Consider the following 22,374-nt stretch of genomic DNA (forward strand, 5'->3'; position numbering starts at 1 on the left):
CTTCTCTACCCGAGGACAGGAATTGGCCAATGCAAGACCAATTCTTAAAGAGAGATCGAAGAAGTCACAGGGATGTGATTAGGGCGACATTTAGGAGGCCTGAGTATGTGAGGCATCCATCTGGTCCCTTCTAGTTGCTGGAAACAAGACAGGTCTCTGGATCCTAGTTCCTACTTCTTGTGCCCTCCTCTTCCCTTGTGATATTGACCTTGGACACTTCCTTGAGCTTGTTTCTGAACCATGTTTGGACCTAGACTGATTCTCTGGGCTTGTGAAGACCATGCTGCTGCTGGAGCCCTGCTCTCTTAGGTACGTTTGTTGTTAAAATAATTTAACCTCCTTGGACTGAGAGCCTCACTCCTGCTGGAGCATGGATAGCTTGCTGAAGATGTTGATCCAGTGTACAGCAACTGTGAAAAAGGCAAATGCCATACTAGGGATCATTAAGAAGGGAACCAAAAATAAAACTGTCAACATCGTAGGCAAATCTGTTATAGAAATCTGTGACATAATTGCACTTGGAACACTGTGTACAGTTCTAGTCATCTCATCTCAAAAGGGATATTGCAGAGTTGGAGAAGGACCAGAGAAGGGCAACCAAAACGATCAAGGAAAGCTTACAGCATTTGGGACCTTTTGGCTTAGAGGGAAGCCAGGTAAGGGGGCGGATATGACAGATGTGTATACACAGCTACATTAGTAAAGAAACAATTTGAACGTGCTACAAACATGCAACACCAGATGGTGCCAGAGAGCAGGAAATTTTATATGTGATTTTCCATAGGGTTTTTTTTTTAGTTTGTTATAACGATCTAATTTCTGACTTTATTTATAGCAGGGTTTTTTCCTGTGTGTAGATCCACCCTATGTCTCATAGTACTAGAATTCAGAGCCGTCCAATGAAGCTGAAAGATTCTGGAGGAAATAACTTCTTAATAAGACACATGCTTAAACTATTGAATTTGAAATTTCAAGATGTAGGGATGTTGGGTGGCTTTAAAAGATTAGGCGAATTTGTGGGGGAGGATAAGACTATCAATAGCTACTAGCCACAATGGCTCTTTTCTCCCTCCAGTCTCATGGGCCATATGTATCTGAAGACCCCATCTAGGAGTCTCAAGTAGGGAGAGCACTGCTGTTGTATTCATGGCCTGCTTGTGGGCTTCCCATTGGAGCAGCTGGTTGGTCACTGTGAGAACAGGATGCTGGCCTTGATGGGTCCCCCTTGGCCTGATCCAGCAGCCAGGCTCCTCATATTCAGAGGAAGGCAGTGTTTTTGTGAAGGCAGGGAAAGTGGTAGCCCCTCACCCCCCCCCCGTTCCCTGTCAAGATGGACTGAGCTCCCAGTTTTTCCTGATGACAAAATGAATGCATGACTCCAACAGCTGTTGGTGTGGCAAACCTTGTACTGGACTCAGTTTGGCCACAAACACAGGTTCAAAAGTCTTTTGGTATAAAACATTCCTTGATTTATTCCAAGCAGGGGAGGAAGAGGGATTTGTACAGGGTGCAATAAATAGGAGGAGGAAGAGCTGCTGGGTCAGACTACCCCTTTGGCAGGCCTGGTCAGAGGAGGGACAGCCTCAAGGCCACAGGATCCCCAGGTGAGACTGAGAAAAAGATGGAAAGCTAGACAGAGAGCTGTCTTTATCCTAGGTGTGGACCCAGCCTTTCTCTTCAATTGCTCCCTTTGTCAGTGCCAGGTCACGGGGAAACAAACTGCCTCTCCTGGGTTACAAGAGCTTCCCCCAAGCTCTGCCAAGAAAGATAGCAGGAAATGGAAAGGAACAGAGTAGCTGGCAAAGTGGATCTCAGGTGGATTTCAGCAGCAGCAGCCATAAATTAACATCTTCCCCAGGGAGCCTTGTCCAACACCTTCTTGAGGGCCCCATCCTGTGGCTGTCCTCTTGCCTTTCCCATGTCCTCAGTGGAAGCTGCAGCAGGACTGGAAGGACGCCCTACACGCACGTTGCTCCAAGGGCGTGCATGTGTGCAGGACAGTTGCGGCCGGTCTGTTCTCAGGACTCTGTCTGGATGAAGAAAACCCACAGAGGAACCACCTGGTGACCATCTGAGGCAGAGGCACCGCCATGACGGATCCCATTCCCCTGGCGGTGGGCAGCCTAACTCTGCCCACCCACTGCCATCCTGCCAGGACAGAAAATGGGTCCTACCCCAGAGGAAAAGCAACACTGACCCTGAGGATGGTGTAGATCCAGTTGAGGTAGGCTTGCACTTTGGTGTAGACGCCGGGGGTGCTCGGGCTTCCGCAGCCGTGGCCCCAGCTGACAATGCCCACAATGTGCCACGGGCCCTGTTTGTGCACCAGTGGCCCTCCGCTGTCTCCCTGGGTGAGAAGGAAGACACATGCTGCATAAACGTGGACAGCACTCAGCTGAATCCCAAATGGAAACACTAGGGATCAAGAGCTCTGCATGTCGCGTCCTGCTCCTAGTTTGTCTCCCATGAAGGGCAACCAGCCACGCCTTGCCCTCTTTAACCCACATCTGTCCCCTCTCCAAATGAAGCTCAGCTTCAGCGTCATCCTTCTTAGAAAAAGGGAACTGATGATTCCCTGCTCCGCCCTCCCTCCTGCTGGGACTGCAGAGCTGGAGGAGGAGAGTTGCGGCCTTTGATCTTTCTGTGCCTCTTACCTGGCAGGTGTCGGCTCTACCCCGATCACGGCCTGCGCAGAGCATCTTTTCGGTCACCTCCCCATGGTAGGCATCAGGTGCGTTGCAGATGCGGCTGTCAATCAACTCCACCTGTGCCTCCTGTAGCTCCTTGGACAGTGTACCTAGCAAAAAGCATGGTGGAGATGACTTCAAATTATGGGAGAGGGTGCAGTGGCCCCAAAGAATTCCCAGCCCATCTATATGTAAGGCTGGAGGGTTTGTTCCAAGCCAATTTCACGTTTGGAGTCCTCATTCCAGTTGTTTGCTTTGCAGGTCTTTTCCCACCTGGCCTGGGAAGGCAGGGCTCTGACTCCAGCTACAAAAGCTGAGGCTGCTGAAGAGACTCTTGGGGTTTTGTTGGGGTTGTTTGCTATTTTTTTTTGTATCTTTATTATAGATTTTGTTGTGATTTATGTGGAAATTGTTCCATTAGGTTGTGTATTTTTTAAGGTTTTATTTATTGCTTAGAGGGATGCGGGTGGCACTGTGGGTTTAAACCACAGAGCCTAGGACTTGCCAATCAGAAGGTCGGCGGTTCGAATCCCCGCGAAGGGGTGAGCTCCCGTTGCTCGGTCCCTGCTCCTGCCAACCTAGCAGTTTGAAAGCACGTCAAAGTGCAAGTAGATAAATAGGTACCGCTCCGGCGGGAAGGTAAATGGCGTTTCCGTGTGCTGCTGTGGCTCACCAGAAGCGGCTTAGTCATGCTGGCTACATGACCCGGAAGCTGTACGCCGGCTCCCTCGACCAATAAAGCAAGATGAGCGCCGCAACCCCAGAGTCGTCCGTGACTGGACCTAACAGTCAGGGGTCCCTTTACCTTTACTTATTTATTGCTTATGACTAATTTTGCTATGTTGCAGCTATGTATTCCCCCCCCTTCATGTTGTAAGCCGCCTTGATCATGGTTTGATAGGTGGCATACAAATAAGATCAGAAAGCTGCTTGATATCGAGTCAGACCACTGGTCCATCTTGCTCAGTATTGTCAACACTGACTGGCAGCAGCTCTCCTGGATTTCAAGCAGGCGAACATTCCCTCCCTATTGGAGATGCCACCAGGGACTGAACTTGGCACCTTCTGTATGCAAAGCAGATACTTTACCACTGAGCTATGGCCTGTCCCCAAGGCTGGCAGGCACTCTTTGCTCTTTTAATGAAGGCACGTTCAGGGCTGCCCAAGCCAGACTTTTGTTTGGGTTAGGGTTTGGGTACCTGTACCCACTTGCCTGCTCTTGGTTGGTCTCTGTAGGCTCCTGGGCTCTGTCTGCTGTCCTCAGGAGCTGCACCTTGTGGGAACAGCTTGGGAGTTCAAAGGCACAGCAGGTACGGTAATCTCCCCATCTAGAGTGTGGCATCCTTGCTCAGTCCTAAGCAGGCTGCAGCAGAGACCAGAAGGCAGCTGGCCCGGCACTTGCAGGGCAATGGTGGGGAAGAAGATGAAAATGCCAAGGGAAAACTCACCATCTTGCTTGGTGGATCCCCAGCCTGTCACCCACAAGGGAGTTCCTGGGACCATTTCGTCATCAAAGAAAGGCAGGCAGATGGGCTTCACCGACCCTGCAGCAGAAAGAGGGAAGGAAGGCAGTTGGGCAATGTCTTGCCAAATGCAAGGTGGCTCTTTTTATGAGATTCAGAAGCAATACAAACACAAGTGAGGGAGAAGATTAAAGATTTTATTCTAAACAGCAAGCAATATATACATCACCAAGCAAGCACTTCAATCTGCCACTGGGAAACCCCCAAGAAGTGAGCCCCAGGTAGTCTCAGGTTGCACGAGCTGCTGAGAGCTATGCCCCCAAACCATTCAATTTATAGATAGCTAAATTGTTAGCCTACATGCCTTGCCTGACTAGTTAGTGCAGATTATTAATTAGCTAGCCCCCTCTTCCAATACAGTGGTACCTCGGGTTAAGAACTTAATTCATTCTGGAGATCTGTTCTTAACCTGAAACTGTTCTTAACTTGAAGCACCACTTTAGCTAATGAGGCCTCCTGCTGCTGCCGCTGCGCCGCCACTGCACAATTTCACGTTCCTCCAAACAATGTCTAACATCAAAGAAGGTCAGAAGGTACCCTGCTTTATCACTTCTTCCTTCCACCAGATTATACATTAAAGGCTGCTCTCAGCCATCAAAGAACTTTAACAAGAGATAGAGAAGGGAAGTAAACAGAGGCAGGAAGAGATGACCATGTCAGATCACTAAACTTGAAATTACAAATATCTTCCAGAAAAGGTTGCCCATACAGGCAAGCAGCAAGTCCAGCATCTCAGCTGTGAACTCCAACCCATTTCTGCAATGGGCTTGGTTTGTCAGGAGCTACGAGTCCCTGGTCCAGCTAGAGGTCCCTAATTCCCCCCAGCTGGCAGTCTGAGAAGCCTCTCACCTGGGAGGTTAAAGGGGGTTTGCAGCTTGACCAATGCAATGTCCTCATCTTTGGGGAACATGTACTTGACGTCGATGACGAAGACCTTCTCCACAGGGACAGCAGTGGCATTTGAGAAGATTTCTGAGCCACCTTTCACCTGCCAGTACTTTGTCACCAGGTTGGTCCTGAGAATGGAAAGAGGCTCACCTGTTTGCTCTTCCCCTTTAGTGACAAGACATATGCATGCCACAAAGGGACCCAACTGGCCAGAAAAGTAGCCCAAACTGGCTCAACCTACTGATGAGCCTCTATGCTGACAATGATGAGCCTGACTGCTCTCCAATGTCTGCAGTCCAAGCTCCTGTTAAAGGCACAGGAGCATGAGCTAATAAAAAAGATGGCAACCCTAGTCTTGAACCAGGCCTGGTGAAAGTGGGCCTGGTGGTGTTTCTGGTTGAAGTCTGCATGTAGGTCCAGCTTTGTGAGAGCAGAGGACTTCTGCTCCTCCCTGGGGCTGCCTTGCAGCCTCTGTTGTGTCTAAATGCATTTCCCTCCAGGATTGATGGGAATCAGATCAATTCTTGCTAGGCCCTAATCTGGTGCTCACTGACTCACCGGAAACAGTGTGCTGCTGTCAGAACCCACTGGGGGTCGATGATGCTCCCTCCACAGACATGCTGCCCCTTGTGCTGCAAGCTGGCCTGCCATGGCCATGTCTTGATGGAAGCTGGACCACCACCCACGACGCGCGGTGACTTCGAGTTATGGCCACAACCTACATCCAAAGGGTAGGCAAATCAGGTTCTCAGTTCAGCATATGATGTTACCTTAGGAGTCTGGTTCACAGGGACAAGCTGGGTGTGGAGCGGGACAGAAGATAATGCTGCAGTCGTGAGTCCTTCTCTGCAAAATCAACTGCTAAGGATAACTGCAGGCTCACAGAAAGCCCAGCACTGTCAGTTGTCTTTTTGAGAGACAGGTTTAAAAGGTCTAAGGGTTCTGGGCTGCGTGCTAGTCTGTCCCCGCACCCAACAGCCCAGGCTACAGAAATTAATCTGCTTAAGTTCTTCTTTCATGTATGATGCTGAGCCCAGACATACAACACTTGGCAAAACACTTGAACCTTCTTGCCAGAAGACAGGATTTGAGCTCCTGACTCACTCAAGGGGGGACCTGCACCCTCAAAGAGCAACAGGTGGTTTTTTTTAAAATAAAATTATTTATGAATTTTCCAAAAATACAATACAGTCAATCAAACAGCTCCAAAATATAGTCTCTTCTTGATCGACTTCCCTTCCACTCTTCCATGGTTTCCTCAAGTTATCAATTGCTGTTGCATTATTTTTCTAATAATTATTCTAATCCTTCTTTCATCCATCTTATTCTCAAAGTGGCTTTTAGTGCTGAGCTGACTGCAAACCAGCTAGCATTTTAACGTATTTACAATATTTTTTAAAAAATAATCTGCAAAAGGTTTCCAATCCTCTTTAAAGGCTGTCTCATCTTGTTCCCTAATTTTACTAGTTAAGCTTGCTAATTTAGCATACTCCATCAATTTCATCTGCCACTCCTCATTTGTAGGCGCTGTATCATCCTGCCAGTTTTGGGCACATAGTACACTCACCACAATAGGTAAAGGTAAAGGTACCCCTGCCCGTACGGGCCAGTCTTGACAGACTCTGGGGTTGTGCGCCTATCTCACTCAAGAGGCCGGGGGCCAGCGCTGTCCGGAGACACTTCCGGGTCACGTGGCCAGCGTGACAAAGCTGCATCTGGCGAGCCAGCGCAGCACACGGAAACGCCGTTTACCTTCCCGCCAGTAAGCGGTCCCTATTTATCTACTTGCACCCGGGGGTGCTTTCGAACTGCTAGGTTGGCAGGCGCTGGGACCAAGCAGCGGGAGCGCACCCCGCCGCGGAGATTCGAACCGCCAACCTTTCGATCGGCAAGCCCTAGGCGCTGAGGCTTTTACCCACAGCGCCACCCGTGTCCCACCACAATAGTTGCATACAAAAATAAGTTTCTTTGGTTCTTGAAAGGGTAACAGGTTAAGCCACAAGGCAGGTCCTTGCTTGGAGGTGGAAGTTCAGCGCCAACGTTCACACCAGTCAAGTCACTAACAAGCATGTGCCCTGCCTTGCTGGGGTGAAAAGATCTCCAGCCCCAACCTGAATAGTGCCCTCATGGACCCAACCCCCGGCTCCCGGGCCTTCAGATGGGTTTTCTCTGCTGGCAACAGCCCAAGTCCAGGCAGGTCAGTGTCACTGCTGCTCTGTAGTCAGCACTATGAGCACGCACATACTCACTTGAACAGGAGAGAGAGATGATGGAGCCAGAGGGGCACTGCCTGTAAGAGAGAGACCTGGTCAGAAACTGCTGCCAAGTGGTCACAGGTTAGGAGACAGCCATGAGAAAAACAGGGCCTGCTATACCCACCCTGGGAGTCAACGTGGGCATGGCTCAGGCTTCGCAGTGAAGCAGTGCAGGGCCTCTTTGGGTCTTGCATAGGATTCAGTGGGAACAGAGGTGTACCTAGGCTCCCTTGCAGCCTTGGTGCCCTCCCTCCCTTGCACAAAGAGCTGGGTGCTCCAGTCACACTTCACATAGTGGATGGCTAGGGAGGGGGCCCCACATGGCTTCTGCAACAGCCCACGCCAACAACCAGATTCCTCTGTTGAGGTGCCCAGAGCCTGTGCACCTTGGCTAGCCACAGAGAGCAGTGAAGGAGCAGCCCAGGAAGCATACAGGTGGGCAGGCAGGCTCCTAGCCACTCAAACACACAGTGGAGAAGCACAATTTTTGCACCTCCTTGGGCCTGCACCCTTGGCCAACCAACCTGGCCAACCCCTGGGTACATATGCCCATCACTCCTCCTTCTGACTTTATCAGACAAAATTGGCCAGTTTGGGACTCTTCTGTGGGATGTATCATCACTGAAGCAGTCAAACACAACATTTCCTGATTCCTAGAGTGGACACACAAGGGGACTTCCTGTCATACCTGCTCTGGAGGCTCCTCCCCCTGTGTGTGACTAGGTAGATGGGCATGACCCTAGCAGACCCTACAAAAGGGTGAGCCACGCAGCCATCTTCCTCTCTCTTTTGGTCTCTTTTGCTCTTTTGCCATCTTCCTCTATTCTGGCACTTAGCCAGCAGCACATGGCTCATCCTTAAAGAGAATGGAAGCCACAAGGTAGAAAGTCTGAGACCTAGCTCAGATTTCTTTTCTCTACAAATGTAACTGTAACCACAAGATAAAGCCTGCCTTCAGAAAACTATTGTGAACTGAATGTAAGTAAACTTTACTCTTACTTTAAAAGGAGATTGTCGTGTTATTATTTTAAAGAGGGAAATAAAAGGGGAAACTTACCAGGAACAAGCCAGACTGGATTGCTCAACTTAAATGATTCTAACGAATCCACCAACTTGCTTCCAGCAATGTGCAAGGGAATGTGCTCTGCTGGTTGCTCACTGGCGTGAGTGAGCAAGGATAGTATTTAATCAATATATCCTCTCCTACTTTCCTCAACATTCCCACATCTTCAAGCCATGTGGATTCCGGAGCCGCCCCTACCTCCCTTTCACAACCAATTTATGTTGGGTACCATGCCAGCCCCTACCAGAGACATCTCCTCCCACCAAATCAGCCTTCAAGAAATCACACGTCAGTTCCATTCGGTGCAAAGCAAATGCATTAAAGTCACTGAACTCACAACAGCAGCTTTGGGCTTATCCACGCTTACCTTTCCTTCCACGGCCTTCACTTTAAAGCTCTGTGTTCGAGCATGGGAGGGGTTGGGGGTTTTTTTGCCCTGGAGCATTCCCTGTGAAAACCTGCTCTTTAAAGCTGAATCGACACAAATCCATAGAAGACCCAAATTGACATTTGCTCCAAATGAGCTCCAGAAAGCAAGTTTTCACAAGGAAAGCTTTGGGGCAGAAAAAGAGAAAAAACCCACTCAGACACAGAGCTTTAAAGCATGGACCTGTGTCTGGATAGAGCAGGGCAAAAGGTTAAGTATGGATAAACCCTCTTGTCATATTAACAGCAAGGGAGAGAGCCCCATGCAGATGGATCCAGGGGTTGCGGGGAGGGCTCTGAGCAAACTTGTCATTTATTGGGCCTTCTCTTCCATCTGGTGGCAGGCAGCTGTGCTCCAGTGAGTGCCAAGCAGCTGGATCTGGCCACCACAGTCATTTTGGACAGGGCCCTGGCATGACGCTGTGTTAGGAGTGTTGTAGGAAATCTAAACTGCTCCTTCCTCATAGCAGGAACAGCAGTCTCCCCCCCCCTCACCTGCTGAGCCTCACTCACCTTTCCGAATCTGTCCAGCGGAGTTCTCCACCCTGTAGAGTCACCTGTCTGAGGAGCTGCCCCTGCTGCATATCACCAGCCGCCACAGGGCTAAAGGTGGGGACACTGCAAAAGAGAGAAGGAGCTTGGCAACAGGGACATCTGAATGCAGGTATACAACCCCATGCCAAAGTGGAAGCATTTTTTCCATGGGCAAAACAGACACCAAGAGCCGGCGAGCCGGCCAGCCGGCCCTCTGTCCTGCATTGGAGTCTAATGTGCTGACCCACACTTTGGGGGGCTGCAGTCATGTGAATAAAGCATCGTGCATTTCTAGGAAGGGCCTTAAGGTTCTGCTGCTCTGTCAGAAATCTTTCCCTCCCAAGATACCGAGAAGGATCCCGTGAACCCAGTGGAGAGGAACCATCCTCCTCTCTTGGTTGGCCTCGCCTGGGACATTGACTTGAAAGAGGATCCTTGAGCCAGGATACTCATACTGGTGAGAGAAATGCACTTTGCATGTGCTCAGAAGCACTTTGTCTTCTCCAGGGCTGAAAGAGGTCCTGGGTCTGAGATCTGGGAAGCCACCTCCCCTCCAAAAGTGTCAGGTGCATGACATGATGACACTCTGCTATTGCAATCAGCTCCAACCTGAGACCTCACTTGATCCCTGTCCATATTTCCCAGTTTAGCAAGGACAATCCTTACTGAATTATATTCCTGGTTCCAGTTGAATCATTGTCTCTATTTTGCCATTTTGGGGAGATCTTGGGGAGCCTCTTGATGGGCCTTTATTAACCCCATAGGACCACTTAAGCAGAGAGCAGCAGCTGCCCCTTGATTTAAGCTGGACCAGGCTTGCGTAAAGGCACCTGATGGGCATCCAGTAGCTGCCAGCTCACCACCACCACCTGGCCAGCAGGTACCCTTGCACAGCGCAGGCTGTCTGCACTGTCAGCTGGGTGCACCTGAGTTGTGCAATGATTCTCTAAGTTGTGGTTGAAGAACTGTCTATCAACCATGCTGGCAGTGGCTGATGGGAGTTGGAGTACAGAAACAGTTGGAGTGGCACTTGCTGTAATCCGGGGTTTCCCAAACTTGGGTCTCCAGCTGTTTTTTGGACTGCAACTCACATCATCCCTAGCTAGCTGGAAGAGTAGTCAGGAATGATGGGAACTGCCAACCAAAAAAACCAGGAGACCCAAGTTTGGGAAACCCTGTAATCCTTCCTGGGAGTCTCAGTGTGGGATCCTCTGCAGGAAGACTAGGGAACAGGGATAGTAAACATGGGAGTGACTTCCAGGGAAACCCATCACAAGCCGCTTCACAAGCTCTGCCCTCGAAGTTCCTGTGGGGGAGGCAGATGCGAGGCCATGAGTGGGTCCCCCGCAAGTGATTCACAAGAGGCAAGTGCAGCCACGGTTGAGGGGGAAGCAGGCCACCCAGGGAGCCGGCGCTGACGCCACCAGGACATAGATGCGCAAGTATTTCAAGGCGAGTGGCCCTGCAGGCTGTGGCGATGCAGGCTCCCTCTGCTATGATATGGGGGTCCCGGCAGCTGCTTAAACCCTGTTTTGGCATCAGACTTACCTGCTGTAGCCCATCTGCTTGCAGGCAGCTGTGGCCATGGCGAGGTCAAAGGCATTGTCATGGCAAGCCCAGGCCCAGCGGCCCGACTCTCTGTCGCGCACTTGCAGGCTGGACCTGTCACGGGAGAGACGGACTGTGGAGAGAGAAGCAGAGGCCACGGCAGCCATTGGTTTCCTTCAGTGGCAGACCCTGGCTGGCTGGCTGGCTGGCTGGCTGCCTGCCTCCCTCTGGTGCGACCCGAGTGTGACATATGAGAGTGCTGGAGGTGAAATAGTTAAACAGATTCCCCAATCAGAAACCAGGGGGGTGGAGTCAGAGGGACTATAAAACCAGCTCTGGGAAGGGTGAAGAGGGGGAGTTCCTTTGGAGTTGGGTGGTTGGTTGGAGTGGGAGTGAATTGGGATAGAGTCTGTGGTTAGGTTGAGTTATTGTAGTGAAATAAGCTGAGCCAGGAACAGTTAGGAGCTAGGAAGACCAGTAAATATCTGAGAGGTGGTTTAGTGAGTGAGAGCAGGTAGCGGAAGTTATACGCTGGGTAGGCACCCCATGATTGTAATTGATGAGACCGTTTATGAAACCACACACTTGTTAAACTGCAATAAATAAACAGAAGTTTATGTTCCAATCTAACCCTGACTGGACTCAGAATTGTACCAGGTAGGGCCTGGGTGGTGGCAGCGAGAAATAAAGTGGTGGCACAGGGATCAATAGATGGTGAAACGTCCGGGGACCCTGTGTGATCGCCACACTGAGGACTCACCTCCCACGATGGTGCCATCGGGCATCTGCTGCACGCAGCCGATCTCGTCTTCCCCCCAGGCACAGTCCACGCTCCCGTCGCACTGGAGGTTGAGGGGGATAAACTTGTAGGTTTGGCTGCAGAAGAAGTAGTAGGATTCCACTGCTATCTTAACTAGGAGGAGAGAGCGAGAGCCAGAGTCACTTCTGGGGTTCTCTGGACAGCCCAGCCCCAGGCAAGCCCCCAGCTGTAGCCACGTGAGATTCTTGTGAGCATCAGGCCTGGTGAAGCTGCCTGGCTTCCTTCGGGGGGCCCCTGGCATGCCATAGAATTCTAGAGTTCGAAGGGACCCCAACGGTCATCTAGCCCAACCCCCTGCAAAGCATCAATGGGTCCGGAGTGGGAATGCTTCTTCTTATGCACCTTGTGGAAGAGGAAAACAATTGGGAAGGGGGGCAGGCGGACGGTATGAGCTGGCAGTACAGCTGCACCCGCACAGCATGAGGTTCTCTTACTGAGGAAGATGGCAGTGATGAGAATCCCGATGCACAGGATGGCGGCAATAACAGGGATGCCAATGCGTATGAAGGCTTCCTTCCTGGTCAAAGCCTTGTCCGTGAGTGAAGATTCTGTGAACATAGAGAGAGCTGGTTGGTGGGGTGGGCATGCTGTGAGTCTCCTTCATAGGCCTTTTCCAGAGCTTGCTTTGTGCAGGAAATGAGCAGCCAAATCAATACAAAACAGAGGTTCTGTCCCTCCCCCCACTAACAAAAGCATGTCCCTTCCTTACAAGAATCCTGACTACACCCATGAACTAGTCCTAACAAATGCATATGCTTGCTAGTTATCATGAGAAGGGGCTATCACCACAGAGCTGAATTGCTGATAGGCACATGATCAGGCCATAGAAACATAATTGGTAGAGAGGGCTCTGTGTGATGTCATTTCCCTTCTTCTCCTGGAGAGGAAGTAGTAGTACTTCCTGTTCCTCCCCCCCCCCCATCATCCACGAAGGTAGACTCGCCTCTTTTCACTCTGGTTCAGGCATATGCTTGGAGGTGGTTAAACTGTAAATATAAACATTTTTCCTGAATAGTTTTTATTGCTACTGTTGCTGGACCAATACATGATTGCTTCCAGTATTATGAGAGAGGGAGAAAATTTTCTGTCCGGCCACTTTACCCACACAATATAATTTTATGCATCCTCATGTTCCCACTCCGCACCCCCCCCCCATCCTTACTGGATGCCTTTAAAAGAGGATTAGACAAATTCAGAGGAAGGAGGCTATCAATAGTTACTAGCCATAATGGCTATTCTCTGCCTTCACTGTCGTAATCACCAATCACATAAAGCTGAATGTTGGAAGATTCAAGACTGCCACCAACTTGCTACGCTGGATAAAGTGGGTCTTTACCACAAGTGTCTGCTTTGTATAGTTTTAAATTTAGTTGCTGTTTTTGTGCTCTTAACTATTTTTGGCGTGCATCGCCTTGAGACAGTTGTTCAGAAGGCAATGAATAAATCAGGGATTGTCGCCATCATAATTCTAGTGCTGCCTTCACATCCAGAAGCAGTCTGCCTTGGAATTACCCACTCTTGGGGGGGGGGCACATTGGGGCAGGGCTCTTGTGTGCATGTTCTGTCCTGCTTGAAGGCTTCCCAGAGGCATCCTGGTCGACTCCTGTGTGAAAGAGGATGCTGGTCCGATTCAACGGGTCTCCTCTGTTCTTACCTCTGCTGTTGAGTGGCTGCTCAGTGTCCTTATCCTAAAAAGCAAAAGGAGACGTTATCATCAGGATGGGGAAGGCAGCAAAGCCCTGGGAGCAAAACAGGGAGGACCCTTCCCCCACCATGCCACACTGGCACACCGTCCATCGTGGAAGTATGGCTCACTGATGAGAAGCATTCCAAGGTACTTATTTAGATAGAGAGGCAGTGTGGTGTGGTGGTTAGAGTCAGCGTTCGAAATTAGCCAGGTGCCAGGCGCATTTTGCACCTGGCTTTCGACCACTTGTGACCAAGTGAAGATGCCCGAGCACCAGGATGGCACCCGACACCTCCACCATCTGGAGGTGCATGCCTGGAGATGATGGATTCTGGACTGTTTTTACACACTAATACCCCATCCTGTAGAATTCTATTAGTTATATTTTATTTGTACAATTGGAATGAATTTCTGGAACCGAAATGCTTTTTCTGTGCAACCTGAGCAGGAGCAGTCACCGTTAAAAAAAGAAGGTAAGAACTGGCCGATATATATGTGAGCTGCCCCTGGATCAAGTGAATTGTCTTCTTTAAGTTCTCAAAGCTCTTAATCTAGCTCAGGGTTGTCATCTGATCTAGCTAGATGTTTAACCAGATGTTAAATCTATCTAGCCAGATGTTTAACCCATCATTTAAAAAATAAAACATTAGAGTCGTCTTGCCCAAAAATGGGAACTGGACATTCCATTTTGGCAACTGTAACCTTGATTTAAAGAGCCATTTGGTGCCTAACTTAAATATGTGAGTTTCTAACACTGGTTAGAGTGACAAACAAGAACTGGGAAGACCTAGGGTGCGATATCCTACCCAGCTCTGAAGCTCACTGATTGAACTTGGTCAAATCACTCAGGTTAGCCTACCACACAGGGTTGTTGAGATAAAATAGGTGATGCGGGAGGTAGAGAACAGTGCACAAGGCCTTGTCCTTGAACTCTGGAGGAAGATCTTTATTACACAACTGTAATAAATAAATAAACGGCACACTGGAAGAAGCAGCTTGGTTTGCGCTAAGTTTGGTGGGAATGCATTATATCTCTGACATACACAAGCTGTGCAGTGCATGTTCCCTGGAAACAGACTAAATCTCAGCTAAGGAGACATTACTCCAGGGAAAGCCCTCGATTTTCCACCTTGGAACCCACATCGATTCAGCAGGCAATTCCTTTGCGACAGCCACGCTCTGACGTTGTTTTGGCCTGGGAGGTTGAGTCTTCTGCTTCTTTCCACCGTGTCCTTTTGTTGCCTGAGCAGCAGGGAGGAAGAGGAGGGAGGGAGGGAGGGAGCGGGGAGTCTCAGGAGGCAAAAGTCCTCCTGAGGAAAGCAGGCTGGGTTGCTGCTAGGAGACTGCCAACTTACTCTTGGCAGCCTGCACCGAGACAGAAAGCACCTGAGCTCTGCATGAAGAAGCTGGAAGGAAGCCCTCTGCTTTGTGAGAAGCCAGCCCCTCTGCTTCTAACCAAGGGCCCAGCCAGATCTTGCTTGGCTTCGCCTTAGATTGGCATCTCTGACAATGATGCCAAGAGACTCTCCATTGCTGCTGCACTGGAAACCATCACCAGATCAGTCGCTTTAATGCCTCTTTTGCTCCTGAGCAAGAGCATTTATTTACCTGCAGGGGCAGCTCTTGGATCTTGCAATGACAGGTAAGGCCTGGGTTGATATGAAATGGGCATTGGAGGTGCAACCCTCCCCACCCCCCAGTATCTGAAAACAATCTAGGTCCAGTTCAATGTGACTTTTCACCTGGGGTTGCCACCAAAACCACCTTGGTCGCTCTGGTGAACCAACAGCTGCTGAGAGCAAGGGGAAATGTGGTCCATTGACTTCTCTTGGCCCTTTCGGTGACTTTCAATACTACCTCTCTTAGTGTCCTTCTGAGCCAGCTGTCAGGACTGGGAATTGGGGATGCTGAAACCCAGTAAGGCTGGCTGTCGCAGTGGTTCAAGGAGGTTGAACCAATGGGCTGAATGAGGGCTAATAAACCGAGTCCCAGTCCAGGCAGGATGGGGATGCTGTTGTGGGTAGGTAGTTCAGCTGATGGGAGGTGGTAGTGAGTGTTCTGGATGGGTTTGCATTCCCTCTTAAGGATCAAGGTCAGAGCCTATGGATGATCTGGCCTCTTCTTTAGAGGCTCAAGTGGCCACAGTGGCATGAAGCACCTTTTGCTACCTGTCACCCTCCCAGGTGGAGAAAACCTTCACACAGCAATCTTTGCCTTGGTCATTTCCACTAACTACAGCCCATGAACACTCCCAGAAATGTCATCTGCTTCAGAATAAGGAGTCAGAATACTGATTTGAACTGAGAAGCTAAGATACATATTTTTAAAATGGCAATTTATTGATTTTCAGATGGCCTAGACAAAAGAAAACATTAACTTTTAACAAATGAACTGACCAGCTAGGATATATTTTGCCAGTACAGAACTTTCCCCCCTTGGCGCCTTTGTTTCTCAACACAGTTCAAAGAGCTGGCTGACTAGTGACTATATAGCACAGGATCAGGGCATCTCAAGGGGCTCCTGCACCCAAATGAACCTGCCCACTTTGACTGATAGGCAGGCTGGAGCAGGGTCTTTTTGGTGATGTCACCCCCTGGTTGTTTAATGCTCTCCTCAAGGGCCCCTCTTGTCATTAGAGCTCCACTAGCCTTGAGGTGCAGAGTGGTGGCTTCTTGCTTGGTTTTGTTTTTGAATTGAGATAGTTTTTAAATGTTTTTTGCCATGTTGGAAGATTTATCTTGAAAGGTCTTCCTTTGGTGTTGGGCAAATGGAACAACTAGGCAATCTGTTGGTGCATGGCTTACATTGCTCCTAGCAGCCTCCCTGACTGAAACAACAGAGGTGATATTGGATGTGGGTTGTTGTGATTCTCAGGACTACTAGTACAAGGGGTTCCAGTGTCTACTCTGAACCTCCTAATTTCAGGATTGCAGTTCAGGACTGCATGGTCTCCATGGCAGTCATGGGGTTGTCCAGTGATGCCTTTGGCTTGACACATATGGCTGGTCACCCTCTGGAAATGATAGCTTGAGGGTACTCTTGGATCCAACATTACCATTGGAAGCCTTGGGGGGGGGGAAAGAGTGCCTTCTAACAAATTTGACTGGTGGCACAGCTGCAAACTTGTCTGGACACAGATAGCTTTGCTTCAATTGCCTAGGCTCTGTTAACCTATAGGCTGGATTGTGGCAATTTGTTATACGTGGGGCTGCCTTTGAAGATGGTTTGGGAACTTTACTTATGGCAGAATGCGGCTGCCAGAATGTTACTGGAAACAGGAAAGTGTGAACTTGTACAGTGGTACCTCGGTTTAAGAACAGTCCTGTTTATGAATGATTCGGTTTATGAACTCCGCAAAACCGAAAGTAGTGTCCCAATTTGCAAACTTTACTTCAGTCTAAGAACATAATCTGAACGGTGGAAGGGCACCGGTGGCGGGATGCCTCATTAGGGAAAGCGTGCCTTGGTTTAAGAACGGTTTTGGTTTAAGAATGGACTAAGATTAAGTTCGGATTAAGTTCGTAAACTGAGGTACCACTGTAGTACTGATTCTCACTCAGTTGCATTGGCAGTCATTGGGTTTTGGGTTAAATGGCAAGTACTGTTTCTGACCTTTAAAGCCCTATACAGCTCAGGGCCTCAGTTCCTCAAGGGCTGCCCCATATGAGACTGCCTGCTGTGTTCATCACCTGAGGCACTTTTCCATGCACCTCCAAAACAAGCACTAAGGGTGTGTGTGGAACTAGTGAATGGTCCTTCTTTATAATTGTGCCCCATCTGTGGAACACTCTCCTCAGGGAGGCACACCTGGCACAAACCTTACTATTAGTTCAGCACCTGGTAAAAACATTTTAATCTCCTAGGCAAATTAACAGATATAATGATATTGTAACAGCCACTTAAGTTGGGCTTTAGTGTGTGTTTTTATATGTTGATATGTTGATATCAACATATATCATATGTTGATAGTGTGCATTTTAATACACTTTATAATGCTTTACTGTATCAGGTAAGCGCACACAGAATATCATATATAAAAATTTGTTTGGGACTTCTTTTTAGTATAAGATGATATACAGGTTTAATAAAATGAATTACATTTATGGTCATCTTTAAACAAACAAACAACAGAGCATAGCTGTGGTGAGATCTTAGTTTACATGGGAGCTACTAACCAGGAGAGTGGCTTAGCTCCTTCTAGCAATTAATTAGCTGTTAACAGGTTCATGATACAGATTTGCATATGCAAATGTCTATTTGTCTTTGCAAAATTTCAGGGCAAAATTAATTCTTCTTGTCAGGGCTTATTCTGATGCCAACAGGGTCTTCTGGGCCCAATGTATTAATTTCCTCTGGGCAAGTGAAGATGCCAGGTGACTTAGAGGGGGAGTCTCATTGACATCACCAGTAACAGGACATCAAGTCCCCCTGTAAGCAAAGTGTAAAAACATTAAATAATGCATTTTAAAAATTGGGAGAGGGTCAAGGGGTCTGTGGCCAAGTGTGAAAACCCCCTGGCCCACACCTGAATGCGTCTGTTTTGCTGTTGGGTTTCCCAAGGTGAGTATTTGCTTGGTTGTTGGACTAGATGGGGCCCCTCTGGTACGGTCCAGCTGCAGCCAGGCTGTCTTCTGATGTTCTTTTACAGAGAGGCAAAAGTCAACTCAAAATCTGAAGCTCCATGGAATCTGAACTTCTCTCTTCTGGTCTATGGAATAGGCTAACCCAATGAGAACATGTGTGTTTGTGTTCTGGCTGACTTTTTGCAGAGGAAGGACTCCACTGCTGGGCTCCAAATTAGCATCTCATATCCGCCGATATTTGGGGAGAAAAGAGAGGGTGGGGAAGAAATATTAAAGTGCCCCCTCTGATAGAAACACTGTCCAGCTTTCTTAATCTGTAGTTGCCACACAAGTTGAGCGGGACTCAGATGGGGGAGAGAGAGGAGAAGAGATCTCCTCCCCTGTCTTCCCACCAGAGCAGATGTTGTAAAAGGAGAAGGCTTTTGCTACCATCTGCTGGCTGCCTGGTGTGGCATTCCCTTGCACAAGGGATGACTCCGTTAGCATGGAGTGGATGGAGGCAGGTGGAAAGTGAAAAAAAGGTACAACTCTTGGTGAGGAGGAAAGAGACTGGCTCACCTCTTTGGCTGCTTAGATGGTGCCAGGTGGAATGGCTTCCAGTGGAAGGAAGTATGAATGATTAACTTAGAGAAAGCTGCAAAAATAGTAGGGCAAGAGGGCCCATTGCCAGTTGTTGTTGTTGCTGCTGCTGCTGCTGGTGCTGGTGCTGGTGCAGACTGCCTAGAGGGGTGCCTTGGGTCAGGCTGTCTGCCTTGAAAGTGTCTGTTCACTCTTGTTGGAGCAGCACTCAAATGGTGGAATATGTAGCTGATCCATTCCTGCAGTAATACCAGTGCCTGGATTGCTGTAAATCAACCTGCTTTGATTGTGCCATGTTTGATGCACAGGCAGTGGTGGGAGCAGGTTGGCCTAATTCAGTTGCCTGTGAGGAGGCTCTCTTTTTCCACCATGCCTCCAAGCTGACCAGACGCACATGGCTAAAGCTCCTGCTTTCAAACATGTTATCCAAAATTACCAACTTTTATTTTACTATAACATAGAAATATTTTTCTGTACACTATTTTGTTGTATATGCTGCCTGCATTGAAATGTAAGTAAACCTGTTTTTAGTTTATCTTACTAAAAAAGTGTGGTTCATTCTCCGTAACAGGGGAATGTCAGCATACCACAAATGAAAGGGATTAAAAGGTATAACTGTGCAATTCCTAAGTTTTAATAAGCTATTAAACTTATAAGTGTTTTACTCATAGCCAGTTTTCATTTTGTATTTCTCCAACACACATGGGATAGAAGTTCAGATCTAAATCTAAGATTTAATCCTCAGTCCATTTCCCATGGAGCCCTGCTTGGGTTAAGTATGGTTGGAGGCCTCTTGAGGTCTCCAATGTCCAGGGGAAAGGAAGCAGAGGGAATGGGGGCTTGCCAGCTGCTTTAGGGTTGCTCTGGAGGAGCAAGTAAATCTAGAGATGGCATGAGCCCTGGGAGATGAACACCTGCTCTTCTTCACACCTCTGCATGTCCACTGTAAGACTCACCAGTTGATGGACCCACAAAGTATGTCAATCAAATTGTGACAGACCTCTCGATTAGGCTAAATCTGGGCAATGCTAAGTCAGGTTTTGAGTGGTACAAAGCCACTCTTTAGCCACAGGAGAGTTGGTTTTAAAAGATCCCTTTACAAATATATGAAAAATAAGATCAAGTACCCAACCTAGCAGTACAGGCACCTGGACTGATTCCTTGCTTTGGCTCAAAACCTGGGGAGGCAGGCAGTGCTCTCTGACATGCCTGGTTCCTTCTCTCTGCCTTCTAGGGTGACAAAGCTTCCTTCAGCTGGTGCTGTTGAAGTCCTCCGTCTCTTTGGGCCCAGATGTCTCTTCTTCCCATTCACAGAAAATCCCTCCTGCAGGGTGACATCTAAAGTGGATCCTGGAAGCGATTAGGGCTGCTGCTCTTTCTGTCTGAGTGGTGCCAGTTGGCTTATACAAAGAGCTGCTGGTGATTAGCAGCTGGGGAAGAGGTGTCCTGTCGGTTCACGGAAAGGCACGCTCCCTGGCAGGGCATTAATAGTGCCATTGTCACTGGGGAGCCCCAGGGTGCATCTGGGCAGGACAGCTCCAAGCAGTGTCTGGTTCCCAGCTGAACTTCTCAACAGCAGCAGCAGCAGCAGCAGCAGCAGCAGCAGCAGCAGCAGCAGCAGGGCAACGGAAGGCAGCAAAGTCTCCTTGTCACCCTCTGCCTGCCACTTCCTGGTTCCTTTGCTGCCTGCATATTTGTAGGCTCTGTTATCAGGTTCCACTCATTTTACCACCACCACTACTTTGCACTTATGTAGCACGTCAGAATATTCAGGGTAATTCACGTACACATTATCCTTTTCTAAACCTCACAATTGGCAGGGCTTTCAGACATAGGATTTTTTTGGGGCGGGATGGGGCAGAACTGATGTGATTGGTCAGTTAGATAAGTATTTCTATTTTGTACTTGATCGGGGGGGGGCAGCTGCCCCCGTCTGCTGCCCCATTGGCTACACCTATGCTTTCAACTGAGATTTCAGAAGGCCACTTTGCAGCTCACACTCTTCACAGACACAAAGCAGTGTAGAAGGAATGACCAAGTCCACCTGCTATGCAAGCACAGTGGAACTTCTATGTCCAGAGGCAGTCTACCTCTGAATAGCAGATGGCAGACACAAACAACAGGAGAACACGATCGCTGTCCCACTCTCCCTCTTGTGAGGCGTATGGCTGGCAATTGCCTTTCCAGCAGGAAAAGGCTTTTTCTATGTTCTTTTGCTTTGAGAATCTGCCCTTAAGAACAGAGGGCCCCACATTTTCCCCCATGGGACTTAATCTGACTTTCATTTGGCTCAGTCTGTTTCAACAAACACCAACTCTGATCCATCTGCTTCAACTCTGACCATCTGCAGAGTACCTTTCCTTTGCTGCCACACCCCCCCCCCCAAAATCTGGAAATAGGGAAGGGGCTTCCTGGTTACTGTGTATGTAAGTTCCAAAACCTCTCAGTGGAAAACTACCGGTAAAGCCTGGTGTTGTGGCCAGCTCAGGATACACAGAGAAATCCCCCTTTTTGTCTTTCATTCAACATAAGCACACAAACTGGGAGTATTAATTAGCAACTGGCTGTTCACAGTGGAGATTGTTGCTGCCATTAGTTCCTGTCTGTGTGCCCAAAGGTCTTGCCAGCTTCCCTATTGCCCAGTTGCCAGGAGGTGTTGTGGTTTCTTCCAAGAAGGTTAAAAGGCCGCTCCCCTCCCCCACAACTGGGTCAGAAGAAAGAGTCCATAGGACTCATCTTGCCTTCTAGAAAGCAAATTTAGTACACAGCACTTACCATGTTTGTTGCAACCGGGGCTCCTCTCTCTCTGGTTACCTTCACAGAGGGGCAGGAGGCGTTGCCCTTGTCGACACCAGGGATGCCCAGAGGGCTCCGGTGTGCTGCTCTCCAGGTCGCCGAGGTCCTTTCCAGGTCTCCAGCGGTCCGCTCCCTTCTCCTCACTTGCCCCTTCGTGCCAGCTGTGAGTGTGAGGTCAGGCAAGCGCTGTGCCGCCGCCGCCGCCTGCTTAAGACTTGGCTCAGCTGGAGTCGTCAGACGGGACTGATGATCTGGGTTGTAACCTGACGCTCACCTGTCAGTGGCAACATCATCACCTCCTGCTGCCTCTAACTTGTGAAGCCTGAGTGAGTCACCCCCACCGCAGTTATCACGAATGGGAAGTCCTGGCAAGGAGGATGGATGGGGCGTCGGGGAAGACTGGCACTCTTCCTCCTAAAGCACAAAAGACAGGCACGCACACCCTCCATCCCTAAGGGACCTTGGATACCTGGCGCCTAGGTGGTCCATGAAGTGAACCCCCCGGGGTGGGGTGGGGAAGATGGGAGAAAATGTCTTTCAAGGTGGGTGGTGAGAATTGGGAAACCAAGGACATAGGAGACGCTAGCAACTCAGGCCAGTCTGCAGAATCACAGAGGTCTTAGATAGATAGATGATAGATAGATAGATAGATAGATAGATAGATAGATAGATAGATAGATATAGATTGATAGATAGATGATAGATATAGATAGATAGATAGATAGATAGATAGATAGATAGATATAGATAGATAGATAGATAGATAGATAGATAGATAGATGATAGATAGATAATTTATTACGGTCGGAGACCAGCTTATAAAGCACACTTGGGGCTACAATCCCAGAAGGAGAGCAAAGAGTCTTTGCGGTACTGATGCGATCAAACAGACATTGAAGGCGGCAGATCTGGAGATGCTGAGCTCTGACCTGGATTGGTGCTGGGCCCTTGGGGACCTCTGGCTTCTCTCTAAACCGGACCCTGC

At 49.0% G+C, this 22,374-nt stretch overlaps 1 protein-coding gene across 1 annotated transcript; it reads right to left on the bottom strand.

Annotated features, from left to right (window-relative positions):
- Positions 1–1,426: 1,426 nt before the first annotated feature.
- TMPRSS4 (transmembrane serine protease 4) lies at positions 1,427–21,639 on the bottom strand. The gene is made up of 13 exons (XM_053367106.1): positions 21,369–21,639; positions 13,399–13,432; positions 12,179–12,292; positions 11,685–11,837; positions 10,925–11,057; positions 9,356–9,460; positions 7,348–7,388; positions 5,657–5,816; positions 5,060–5,226; positions 4,136–4,231; positions 2,655–2,797; positions 2,198–2,347; positions 1,427–2,030 (listed from the first exon to the last, which is right to left on the bottom strand). Exons 1-13 carry the CDS (start codon positions 21,369–21,371, stop codon positions 2,019–2,021), a joined length of 1,311 nt encoding a protein of 436 aa, XP_053223081.1. The 5' UTR covers positions 21,372–21,639; the 3' UTR covers positions 1,427–2,018.
- Between the last annotated feature and the right edge of the window lie 735 nt (positions 21,640–22,374).

This window comes from Podarcis raffonei, chromosome 15 (genome assembly GCF_027172205.1).
Source record: "Podarcis raffonei isolate rPodRaf1 chromosome 15, rPodRaf1.pri, whole genome shotgun sequence".
NCBI lineage: Eukaryota > Metazoa > Chordata > Lepidosauria > Squamata > Lacertidae > Podarcis > Podarcis raffonei.